This window comes from Fringilla coelebs, assembly GCF_963513975.1.
Source record: "Fringilla coelebs genome assembly, chromosome: 14".
NCBI classification, from domain to species: domain Eukaryota; kingdom Metazoa; phylum Chordata; class Aves; order Passeriformes; family Fringillidae; genus Fringilla; species Fringilla coelebs.
In genome coordinates, this window is record NC_140040.1 from 105907 (window position 1) to 119273 (window position 13367).

The 13367-nt window shown below is 47.8% G+C and overlaps 1 protein-coding gene across 1 annotated transcript; it reads right to left on the reverse strand.

Annotated features, from left to right (window-relative positions):
- Window positions 1–2939: 2939 nt before the first annotated feature.
- On the reverse strand, window positions 2940–8938 carry TAT (tyrosine aminotransferase). The gene is made up of 8 exons (XM_084215095.1): window positions 8874–8938; window positions 7019–7261; window positions 6735–6839; window positions 5912–5979; window positions 5377–5535; window positions 5059–5197; window positions 4488–4540; window positions 2940–4118 (listed from the first exon to the last, which is right to left on the reverse strand). Exons 2-8 carry the CDS (start codon window positions 7251–7253, stop codon window positions 3447–3449), a joined length of 1431 nt encoding a protein of 476 aa, XP_084071221.1. The 5' UTR covers window positions 7254–7261; window positions 8874–8938; the 3' UTR covers window positions 2940–3446.
- Between the last annotated feature and the right edge of the window lie 4429 nt (window positions 8939–13367).

The following is a 13367-nucleotide window of genomic DNA, read 5'->3' on the forward strand; positions in this document are numbered from 1 at the left end:
GCACGGTGGTCACTACGCGGAAGAAGTTTGGGTACTCAAAGCACTGGAATGAGAAAAGATGAAGCTGGCAGATTACCTGGGATAGTGCCAGTTTTAGAGCCCTGCCTTGGACCATGAGCTGCATCAGCACATGAATACAGCCAATGTAGAACAGGAAGGCTTGGTTCTTGCTACCTTAGACCGTTTTTCCTGTTCCAAGCAAATCTCCCATCTCCATCTGTGTAGACATGATGCTGTAAGGGGGACAGGCCAGAGGACTTTGTGTGAACTGTGCAGGGAATGGGCTGAAAGGAATTAGCAAAGGAGAGGGCTGGAGAATATTTAAGGCCCTGTCCATATTCAGTGTTGGAAGTGAATGCAAGGCACAGATGTTCTCAGCCTTCCCTGTGTCTGGAGGGCTGGGGGACTGGAAACAGACTGAGGAAAGGAACACAGGCGGGAGCACTCCTCTGAGGGAGCACCTTCAGCAAGGAAGCGTGGGGTATATGGATTTCAGGGATACAGCTCTGCCAGGTTGAGAAATACTGGGCAAGTGTGGAGATGGGAAGATCCTGGCAGCCTGACTGAGGGCTGTTAGTGAGCCAGAGACTGCCACACACAGCACGGGGAGCTGACAGCCAGCTCCTACACACTATTACATTACTATGTGCACTTGCATACACAACTCCTAGCCTGTCCTCAGAGCTCAGGGATGCAAACCCCTACAGTTTTTCCCACCCCATTTGGCCTTGCAGCTCCTTGGGGCTCTCAGTTTTAGGCTCACCGTGGCTGGCAAGCAGAACACAGACTGCTCCGAGATGAGTCGCTCAGTGAACTCCACATCATTTTCAAACTCCGGAAAATGCTCCATCTCTATCTCAACCTGCAGCAGAGGGATGTAACAAGGCAATCAAGGGCACCAAAACTACCTACAGTGTCCTTGTTTACACACATGGCCCAATGACTTCCCAGTCAAGAGCAACTGTCTGCCCTCAATTTTTGCTTATGATTTGGGCTGCTTGGGATGCAAGAGAGAAACATATAAAAAAACCCAAAACCCTGGGCTTCTGAAAAAGCCTTCATTAACTACCTAAAGATGGAATTTCAGTTAAATACTGCTTCAATAAAAAAACACCTGAAAGACACAGTAACCAATTAGAAGTGAAAAGGAAGAAATAAGATATTGAGACAGAGCTTGCTAGAGAACTCAATGTGCATTAAGAGCCCTGTCATGAAAGAAAAAAACTAATGCTTTGGTTTAAAATAAAAAGAAATAGAGCAAGGTCTAGAATATTATGAACAAAATAAATCCTTGTAGGATGATGTAATTGGTAAAATTACATGAAAACGGTAAAATCTTCAATAAATATTTCTTTTTTGTATTTGGAAAGAAGGCAGCTGTCCATCTCTCACATAAAGACAGTGCTACTCTGGCCATTCGTTTATAGAATGCCAGAATGGTTTGGATTGGAAGGGACCTTAAAGCTCATTTAGTTCCAATGCCTCCACATGGCTGCCACCCACTAGATCAACTTGTTCAGGGCCACATCCAGACTGACCTTTATAACCAAAGAAGATTTTTAAACATCTCATGAAAATATTCTTAAACAGGTAATTTGAGAGATACTTTGCATACATAAGTTCTGAAAGAGCTAGTAGAAAACAAAAATAAACATGTGATTTAATTTGAAATAGACAGCCAGCTACTGCACAAATACAGTAAGTGTGAAAAAATCTTAGAGCTGTGCCTCTACATAAAAAGCATAAGCAAAATTACCTATGTAGCTCTGAGTAAAATTTGAAACAGGGTCAAGTGATAAGGATTTTTCTATAGAAATCAGTGAGACAGATACTGCAGTACTGTCCAGTTCTGAGTCCACATTTTAAGAGTGAATGAAAAACTGGAGACATTATGAAATGGAACAAAATAAAAGGAAAAAAAATTTCAAATATGTCAAAGTGTCATAAATTTCTCAATTGAGTTTGATGAGATTTAAAAGGAAATTTCAGCACATTATACACTTTAAAGCAAACAGGCATGGGAAAAGGCAGAAGAAAAGGCAACACCACAGGCAGAAGACAGGCATGCTAGTATGAAGAAGGCTTCATTTTCTACAGGAGGTATGATATTCTGCCTTGTTTTAAATAGGGGCTTCCAGTTGCCAGCAGGCCTCATATCCAGGTGAAACAGCCTTGTCTTGAAATGATATGGAGTTCTGTGCAGAAGCAAGTGGGTTAAGTGTACTGGCCTCTGCTCTGTGAGCAGTTAACAGCATATCCTGGCCTTCTAAGGTGACCAGGGGATGCATTTACTGCACAGGGCAATTTGAAAATGCACAGTACCAGAGATCTGCTGGCAAGTACCAATCTGAAACATTGACTAGCTCTGGCAACCAGACCTAGTGTGAGTGTTGGCAATGCTCACTTACCATCAGGTACATGGCTCCAGCAGGCCTGACAGGCTGAAGGCCAGGGATAGCTGATAAGGCAGCATAACAAAGGTCAGCATTAGACTGAAAAGCAAGAAGGAGAAATTTCAAAACAGGAGAAATTCCAGAAAACAGCTCAGTGATTGGAAGCCAAACTCTGGACTGGGACTATGAACAGGTTTGCCTACTGCAAATAAAGGGACAACAAATGCAAACAGTATGGGAGATCATGGCCTTGAGTGCAGCAGGTGTTAGTGAGCTGAGCTCAGAAAGCCAGTGCCAAACACCATGCCCTGAGTCAGCAGCTACAGCTGCAGAGATAGGCTACCTGAATGTTATCACAGTCATTACTTCTGCCCATTACAATGTCTCCTGCTGGAATTTGATCTGTTGGCTCATCCTAATCACAGACAAAACTGCACCTCCAAGTGGGGAGGAGGAGAGGAATAATGATGAACTAGAGGGACAGGACTCCCTCCAAACAATTTGTGAACAGCCCTTCTTGATCTATAACAGCCTGTTTACCTTGAGGATGCTTAGGGTGTTGTGGTAGAACTCAGGTGGTGTTCTGTGCAAGATACGCTCCAGTGCTCCTTGGACAATTGTACAGGGTCCTAGGATCCTCTGACTCAGTCTTAGAAGGCCATCCCTGATCTGAGAAAACACAGTATTTGCAGCTTAGATGATGCTTCCCTAAAGGAAAGGAACAGCTCCAAGGCTCACTTCCTGTATTTCTACAGCTGTTCACACCCTCCTCTTCAGTGAGCATACAAAGAACTAAAGAACATTTGTTTGACTATATGCCAGGTTTAGCAGACTATTTACAGTGTCATTCTCTGTTCCTCCATTGCAGATTGAAATGCCAACAGAGACAACTTTTGGAACTTCCCAACCTGACTCAAACCAGGCTGGAATATAGATAATACAAATAAGGCCAGAGCTGTTCCAAATACAACTTTGCATTTCCCTTTGGTTTGTGCCCACAATCCACACTTTCAAAGCCAGGTAAGGACAATCAATATTAGCTTTTCTGCTCACTCATTTGGTCCTCTCTTCTCCCTCTTCCTCTGCAGAGAGCCTTCTAGGTGGAAAGGTCACTGCAGTAGATGGTTGTCCTTGTAACACAGCTGAAAAATAGCCAGATAAAGTACTGGCAGCACTGCAAGGTGCTTTGTTCTTACTTTTAAGAGAAACCATGTAAGAGCACATAGACACCACACATGGACTCCACATGCCTGAAAAGCCATGCAATACTTTCAGTGCACACTGGAGCTCTCTGAGAAGCTGGAAGCAAGGGAAAAGGACAAGGCATATATTAATGAGCAGCAGAGACACAGAGTGAGTTACAGTGTAGATGTGAGCAGAAGACCATGTCTGGGAGCAGATGGAGTAAGGAAGGGACATGAAAGAGGGGCAGAAAAGCAGGTAAGCACAATTGGGTAACACCCATGTGAGAGCAAAAGAGCAGTACCTGCCTGTATCAGTTAAAGACCTGGTGATCCACACACTGAAGACTCTGCAAGTGTGTTGCCATGACAGCAACACAGCGGTTCTCACCTCATTACCAAAGATGTCCCTCCTGTCATGAATTAGGATCCAGCCCATCCGCCAGCCAGGGACTAGCCATCGCTTTGCCAAGCCACCGCAGGACAAGACTGGCACATTGGTGCTGAGAGTTGCAATGGGTTCATACTTGCAGTCAGCAAATACCTATGACCAGAAACTGTGTTAGGGCTGTCCCTGCCTCTTACTGTGAGCATGGGCATGAGCATGAGGCTTAGCAAGAAGGGATGCGGGGAAGCAATGAGAAACCGATGGTGAAAACTCACAGCTTCAAAGCATGAACATGGTAAGTGCACAGACATAAAAGCAAGCTGTTTGGGGAGTGGAAGGGAGCTGGACATGAGAGGTTCACCTAGGACTGTACCCCAAAGGACTGGGAGCTCCAGGCATGGACCCAGGCTCAGGGAAGCAGAGATGTCCCCCCCCTCCAGAGACCTGGTTGCCAAGGCCAAGGATTAGGTACATCAAAAAGGACAGGCAGCATTGCAAGTGCAAAGGACTGCAAGGGATGCTCACCATGTCTCCGTAGATCTCATCAGCCAGGATGGGCACACACTGTCTTGATGCCACTGTGGAAGAGAGGGCATTCAGCCTGGCCACCTGCATCCTCCATGGGAACAGACTTGCCCTTTGGCTGCAGAGCCTGGCAGAGCTCTGAGGGAAGCTCTGTCTCAGGGCACAGGGTCGCTATCTTCCTCCTACAGGCTGTTCATTTGGAGAGCCTGACAACTGGGGATCCCTGTCCTGACTGAGCCTAGCTGTGCTCCAATTGGTGGGGACTGGCAGCACAGCCCTCCCTGTCAGGACAAAGAAGTACAGGGCTCTTGTGAACGCTCCTAGTGCAGAGCCAGAGGGAAGAAATGAGCAGTCCAAGTCACACAGAGCTCTTGAGGAAGACACATGGTCTGCATGTTCTTGCCTAGATAAGAGAGCACCTCCACACTGAGCAAGCCCTCATTCCTGAGGTGGAGTCAGTCAGAAGCAAAGCCTTTGGCCATGGTGCTGCAGTGATTGAGACACGAGCAGTGGGGGCAGACACTAGACTGCAACCATGCCCCAGGCCCCAGAAACACACAGGCAAGCTCACCTGCCAGGATCTCCTGGAGGTGGCTCTTGCTGAACACAGAGCCACAGGGGTTTGATGGGTTGTTCACAATGAGGCAAGCTGTTTTCTCATCCACCAAAGACTCCAAGTGCTCCAAATCAATTTCCCAGGCCTTCTCTGGCTAGTGAAGTGAAGAGAAAGGGAAGTAAAAGCTGAGGAACTGGATTTGCCACACAAGGTCAGGTGTGCCAGGGCACCCAGGGTTACTCATGTCGCCTTCACCCACTTCCCAGGCAGGGCCAGGGTATTTCTGAGAGGAGAAATGTCAGGGCTGCCCCTTCCAGGCCTGCCACTACTTACCAAGAGATTATACAGTTTGACCTCTATCCCCAAAGACAATGCCAGAGTCTTGTAGAGGGAGAAGCCAGGCCGTGGCACCAAGATGTTCTGGCCTGGGTTGGCCAGCACTGCCAAGGCAAGCTCTATGGCCTGGCTGCAGCCACTTGTCAAGATGACATCCTGCAAAGAGCACAAAGAGGTCAGTGGGAAGCACAATCACTCTGAAGTACTTCAGACACACAGGAGTAACATCCAGGCTCAGCTCTGCCAGGGAGAGCTTCTCAGTCAAAAAAGACAGTGCCAGGGCCTGACTGAAAGTGGGGAAACTTCAGCTGGTGAAAATCAAAACCTCCTCCTGGGGAGGGTGGAGGTAAAGGGCTCAGGGAAGGGATGAGAGCAGCAGGAGGCCACCTTGGGACAAGGTGATTTGACTAGCCTTTAGTCCTGTAACTGGGCAGGGAGGGAGAAATGGGGTAGGGCCCCCATGCCCCATGGTCTGCAGGCAGCAGCACCCTGTCTGCACTGCAGTGGGAGTGCCTTGGCTGGGCACCAGTACCTGGGCCTTCAGTGGTGCCTCCGGGCAGTTGTAGTATGCAGCCACAGCTTCCCGGCAGGACTGGTAGCCTGAGGAAAGACGAGTCAGACATGGAAAGGAGGTTTTTACAGATTCTTTCCTTCTTGTTACCAGTACCGTTTCTTTCTTCTTACCAGTACAAGGCTCACAGCTGCTGCCCAGCTGGGGAGAGCCCATTTGGTGGCAGAGACTGTCCTACCTCAGGCCAAGCACCATGCAGCCCCAAGGCTGCCAAGCCCCAAGGATGGCCAAGAGCAGCGACAAACCTTGGGCAAGGAGGCAAACTCTGGCCCTAGTATGTCCCAGGGACAGAACTGACAGGAGCAGAGTGGAAGGTAGCCAGGGAATTTTCTGAACCAGAAGGAAGCCAAGACACGGCTTTCATTGTTTAGCGATGCCACTCTATGCCAGATCTATGCTCTGTGCATACTTTTGGCACTAACTGTAAACAAGGCTCATGGTGTTAGTGAAGTCAGGGAGCCCAAGGGAACTCCTGGTTAAGGCAGATCAGAAAGGAGCTTGGCTATAACCCATGGCAGGGACACACAGTAGCCAAGCTCTTCTAGGTTCTTGATATCCTGTCTGCCCCAATGGCTGGGGCAGCAAACAGCATCTGCAGGATCTCCGGGCCTCAAACAGCCCACACAGGAGAGACCACACAAGTGTATCTGGGGGATACACATGCGACTGTTGGTGAGGACAGCTGTAGGGCACTAATGGAAAGATGTCTGTGGGCTCCTGCTGTGCAGTAGGACCTGGCATATGACTTCATCCAACTCTCACAGGATGAGCTTTGTCAACTTACCAACAGATGGAGCATAACCATTGTACTGTCCTGAGTCCAAAACCTCCTTCACAGCCTGTGTGACCTCATCGTTTGTGGGAAGGTTTCCAAAGACCGTCGGGTCTCCTTTTCAAAGATCAAAAAAACAGTAAAGTTCTCGCTGATCTGTGACAGGCAGAGAGCTGTGTGGTTGTCTGACCTATCCCTTGGTGTTCGCACAAACTTTGTGCTTCAGAGCCCTGCAATCTGTCAGCCACACAGCTGATCCAGATACCTGGAGGCTTCAGCCACAGGACTATGCTCACCTAAGGACAAGGAGATCATGGCTTTCTTTGGGTTGGGTTCCACCTTCATGCTGTCTACAATGGCTCGGATGGGATTGAAAGTCTTCTTTGACATTTCGGAGGCCCTGACAGCCCATCTTGGCTTCCGAGCCTTCACCTTCCCTGGTGATATGCTGTTCCCAGTGTTCTTGAGATGAACATCTAGCACAGGGGCATGATCTCCATGGCCATTCACTTGGATCAGGTATGAGTCCATCTTGAGAGCTGTCAGTGCAAAGTGAATTTCCTGGACTAAGTTAACACATGTCAAACAAGGAATCTGGTTTGGGGATGCATTTGGGGATGCAGCCCATAAGTAAAACTTCCAAAAGCTGTAGACACTACTTACTGCCTATGGACAAAGCAGCAGCAGCAAGTAGGGCCGTATTTGGTGCCAGGATGTAGTGAAACCCCATGGATAAGTGAAAGAGCAATACAGTGGGAAAGATTAAGGCACTTCTATGTGTTAGCTGCACCCCTGCCTAGCATGGACCTCCTGCACTGAGGAGGAAAAAGCCCCGCTAAAGCTAGAAGCCAAGAATTAGCACATGTTGTAGTCACTGTTTGACTGCAGATTCAATATTCCACTGACAGAAGGACCGGGTCACCCACTTTCTCCCCCCAGCTATCAGCTTGTACACCTCAACCTGCAAACACAAGGGCTGGCCCACTATGTGTGCTCATATGCAGGAGGTTCCTCCAGTCTACAGACAGAAATGCAGCACTATACACCAAATATCAGATGCCAAAAAGGTCGTTCTTCTTCAATGTTATCAGGATGCACTGGGCAGTGGCAGCATAGAGGTTAGACACTTCTGTCAGCAGAGAACAGCCCAGCCCAGAGAGCCTAGAGCAAAAGGCAATGTTTAGGAAATACAGCAAGACTGGTATGGCCAAGAGGGAAGTCCAGGAGGCAGCACTGCCCCAAACAAAGGGCCTGTATTTCAACCTGAAACTGAGTAAAAAGCAAGGTACAGCAGAGGAACAGCTGCCTCCAAGACCCAAAAATGGACACAAAAGTGACTTACACATCTCAGCATGTTATACCCAGCACACGAGCTAGACCAGGCAGAAAAAGCCTAACTTACAAACTGATGATGACTCAGGGATTTCCACCTGCAGCTTAGGGATAGGGCACAGAAGAGGCAGACCTCCTGAGCCACACTCTGTTCTTTCTAATACTGGCACTACCTTGTAATCCTACCACAAACTGCTTATGCTTTCTATTCTGTCCTATTTCTCTGCTCCACTGAAAAGCAATTCAGTAAACAGTGGCCCTTTCCTGATGGTAGTTGCACAGCCTCACACTCACAGATACAGCACAGCCTCCCCTTCCTTGACTCAGAGACTGAGCCAGAAGGGCTGTAGTGTTACCTGTTTCAGACAGGATTTGCTATCTGAACAAATTTCTCACAGTTTCAGTGGAGTTTGCACCTAGAGATGCCCCATGATGCTGCAGTTACTTTACCAGCAGTGCATTATTAGGCCATTTATAGCAACTCAGGCTGATCTAACAGGGTCACAAAAGCAAGACTTCAGCTTTTCTGCTGAAACCTTCTGCGTTTCCTTTCCACCAGAAGAAAGTCAGCTGAAAAAATATTCGGCAGGGCTGCACAAAAAACCAAGCCTAGCAATGAGGCACATATCTCAACAGCTAGGCTGTTTCCCAAATACACAGTCTAGCCTAGCAGACCCCTTACACCACCCTGCAACATGATTCTTCTGAGAAGGGGAGCTGTAGACACAAGCACAGTAAATACTTTCAGTGTAGGTGGCCAGGGAAGAACTCCCCACTACCCACCTGAAAGAAGCAAGGCACCAGAACACAGCACCTTACCTTCTACAGCACACACAGGGAGACACCAACAAGCCTGGGGGTCCAGTCCCTAGTTTTCATCCAGGACAAATCCCCTTGAGAAGAAAGTCCTGTGAATTTTTGCCCATGAAATAATCCCCAAAACTGGGCGTTGAGACCAAATCATTTAGCCATTGGCCCACAGAGAGGGCTGCTCTCCCCACCCAAAAATGACCTCTCCTCCCCTTTGCAATTGTAGTCACTTCAAACGCCTGCAACATGGCTCTGCATTAACTCTTTCTGGAGGCAGCCTAAGACACAGCTTGGCCTCCTGGCATGCCAAGGAAGGCTGCCATTCTTTGTCACCACTTTCCTTAGTCTGCAAACACTGGTGGGGGCAAATCTGCAGAGTCCAGGTATTCCAGCACTAGCACCTTGTAATTCACTGAGAGTGGATTGATGGACCAGAAAGCTTGAGGACACCATCAGTCCGTCCTGACCTAAGAGTTTCTGGGATCCCAACGCACCAACTGACAAACACCAGTTTGTGGCTTCATTACAATTGGGAGGCATCTTCCTTAACAAACTAAAGGGAGGAAAGCACTTCCCTAGCCAGTGCTTTGGAGGCACCAGGACCTAAAGGATTAAAGTAAGCTCAAGTTGTCATTTGTCATTGGTTTGGAAGGGTTTTTCTTTTTTTTTTTTTTTTCTTTTTTTTTTTTTTTTTTTTTTTACATTTGATTTTGTTTTGGTCTTTTTTTGGTTGCTGCAAGATCCAAGTAAACTCATAATTCTGGCAGCCAGCAGAAATTATGCAATTCTTCCCTCTTTGATAGTATTGCAAACCACAGATGATACCATTCCCAGAAGGCTGTTTTTTTGCTAAGTGATGTGAACCTATGGCTTCCTGCCTCTTAATTCCTGCATGGCTAGGATAAATGAGAGACATCTGCACTCTTCCTGCCTTCCAAGGGCTGCTCCAAGTCTTCTCTTATTGCCATGGCAGCAAATGGCCAGAGACTGAAGAGTTGCTCAGGGACAAGAGGGACTTGCCAACCTTCGAACAGACTGCTGATGCCTTCACTGCAGAGGCCAGTGGTCACTGTGAATTTTACCTGTTTATACCTGCTCAGTAAGGCTGCACCTCACTAGGTGACATGAGTGGCCCCGTCCCTTAGTGCTGTGGCTGACACTGCTGGGGAGCCATGATCAGCTGTTGACCCCAGTATTGCAACGGACACTTCTGAGGCCACAACGGGTGCCAAGGATTCAGGGCTGGAGGCAGGTTGGAAGGCGGTGGAGTGCAGACAGCTGGTCTAGCCAGGATCTTTAGCCCTAGACTGGAGGGCAGACTTCTCATTGCAACTAGCCCCAAGGCCTTTGGAAAAGGAATAGCACTTTTCAAAGCCCTTTCACAGAGCAACATCTTGTATTGAAGCTGTTTGGCTGTCTTCTGCTGAGGGCTACCCAATTTCTCTCTTCTTTTGACTGAAACCCGACATGAGTAACCTTTGGAAGTTTATGCAGGCCCTCTCCAAGCACCTATGAGTTATTTTCTCACTTCCTTCGGCTGGCCCCATCTCTTGCCATGCTGCAGCCCTGGCAGGGTTAAACAAGGCACTGGGAGGCCTCAAGGACGATGCTGTATGTTCTGCCTAGCAACAATCCCCAAAGTGACGCAACTGGAGCCCTACCCGTCATACTGCACACAGCAGTGGGGTTCAGGGAAGGCCACAGTGGAAGTCTGCTGCCAAGGTGGGGAAAAATGTGGCTCTGGAGACATAGGAGGCTCAGTTACATAAGGCTGGGAACCTGGTGAGAAGCAGGGTGAGGGCAGAAATGTACAACAGCATCAGTGGGTTTCTCCTGCTATCACAATGCCCTTCTCCTCTCACTGAATGACTCCAGGCCTCCTCCAGATGCTTTCACATGGGGTATGCAGCCCCCATCCTCCCACCTCTGGTTGTGCAGTGTTTCACAGGACAAAAGCATGGACACACAACTCAGCAGTTAGTGTTCTAGAAATATGGCCAAGCCATCCTTCTATGGTGCGGTGAAAGAGACAGCCATACCCTGCAGGATGCATTTCTGCCAGCAAGGCTGCTGTCTCTCTAGACCGTCAGGCCCTATGCTCCCCACTAACACCCCACCCCACTGACTTGCCTCCACCCTCTGTAGTTTGCTTCTCTGTCCCAGCAGGTCAAGACCACAGGTATCTTGTGCATACCTCTTCAGCTCCCTCTTTCTTGTGTAGCTTGAGCAATTGATTTTTATCTCTTCCCACTGGAAGGAGAAACTAGTGATAACTTTAGCATTTCTTATGGTACTGCCTTTCTCTGGTACCAAGGCTCCCAGAGTCCCATTTCTCTGAGCAGAGGTGAAGCCAGTAAGACAAAGCCATTCAGCTTCCAGACTGAGCTGCAGACACAAAGCAGAACTGACAAACAGCTGCTTGAGGAGAGCACAGGCTCAGGCATTGATGCCCTGACAAACCTGTCTCTGTCAGACTACAGGTAGGTCATAGACAAGGACAGTTTTGCCAATTCAGGGTGCACTCTGCATAAAAATCCACCAGGGTCAGTAACATATCACTTGTTACCCTCCCCCCCACCCCCCCCCCCCCCCAAAAAAAAAACCCCATTGCTTTTATTTCCAGCAATTTATGTCTACTCCTTTCAGCAGACTGCACTCCCCAGACACTGACCACTGTGGTGCTGAGAGGGGACAGACTCCAGCAGGTCAGCCTGGGCACTGAATCCATAGCCAGCACATTCAGAGACACAGAGTGCACTCCAGGTTTGTGGAGAGTTGGAAGCACCAGTGAGCTACAGACCCAACAGCCACAATGAAAGACTTGCAATTCCTGTTACAGATGCTGAGAGGAATGTTCCACAAAGTGGGAGCTCTACTTACTGATTGCTGAGTACAGGCACAGCGAAAGAAAACATCTTGTCCAGACTTGTGTCTGTTTACATCCAGGTAAATATTATCCAGGTAAGTGCATATCCTGTGTTTGACTTAGGACTTCAGAGACTTGAGCTGTTGCATGACATGTCATAGCAGCTGTCCTCCAATGGCCTTGCAGCCACTGGGACAGTGACCAGCTAATGGGGGTGGTATGGAAAGGGGCTCTGTGGCTTTCTGGGGTGAGATGACACTGTGAGCTTATAGTGGGTGGCGTGGGCAGCACCAGCACAAGCACATCCTTCTCACAAGAACACAGACAGGCCAGCCTTCTCACAACTGAATTACAGCCCCAGTGATGGAAACCTACCATCTTCTGACTAATCTGCTCCTGCAATAACTGTTCATCTCCTCATAAAATGATGGAGTTGAAGTGTGTGTGAGAAACATTGAGGGTGCCTAAAATAAATCCCTTTTGCTTCAAGCTAAGCTCTCTGTTTTCTGACCATGCCAACAGCAAACAGAGTGAACAAAATATTTCCCTGCTCTTGACAAGAGTTTTTAACAAGATTGCAAGCTGTCTAGACACCTCTCTATTAACAAGTTTGCAAGCTGCTAACAGATGCTTGTTATTTCAAAGGAGATGTCTGTGATCAATCTTTTTCCACGGGTTGTATTTCTAGATATTTCTTTTGCTTTCTTCTGAATCCCCTCCAGCTGATCCACTCGTGTCTGCAAACACAGTGTGCAAGACTGAGGCCAAGGCAGTGCTGAAATGGGGGCAGAAGAATTTCTTCACACGTCCTACATGTGACATTCCTGTTCATACACCCTAGAAATGTTAGTTTTTTCGCAACAGGATGACATTGTGGACTTGAGTTCAGTTTGCCATTCACAGTAACCTCCAGTTCTTTTCTGCGGTACTGCTCTATCGTCATCATGCTGCACTCATTGTCCCTGTGATTATTTATTTATGTGGGACAGTCAATAAATCTGGCTGTGGTGTTCAGCAGTGACTGTGTTGCAGCTCCCAGCTGCCTCAAACTGGAGACATACGAGGCAATTCATGACTTGCTCCTACCACTTTACCCTCCAAGTTCCCAGGGAGGGCACTGAACCAGGTCAGAGCTCTTGGTCCATGGCAAGCCAAACCACGTCCCTCCCTCCATTAGCACAGCAGTGATATCAAAAGTAGCCAGACGCAAGGAAACCAAAAATAATAATAACAAATAATTACAAACAGAAGCCAAAACAGTGGTGAAGATTAATATTGGTATCCTCAACTTCCTATTGCTCTGTTCTGCTGACTGGTATTTGTTGCAGTGAGAACAGGAACCCAGAAGATGATACTGACCAAGTTCAGCTACAGGACTTTGAGCAGGAGTGAAGAGACACAAAGCACGTTTTTAAGATTTCTCATTGTAGCAACAGAAATTAAGTAATACTGACTCACTTCTACAGTATCTTGAAGCTCGTACCTCACTTTTTAGCAGCAAATACTCTAGTAAAACACTGAACACATCTCCAACAGAGCAATACTTCCTGTCTGTCTTTGAACACGCAAATCACACATAAATCCAAAGAAAGCTTTATCTCTGTTTGTTGGATGACCAGCAGCAACACTCTGTATAA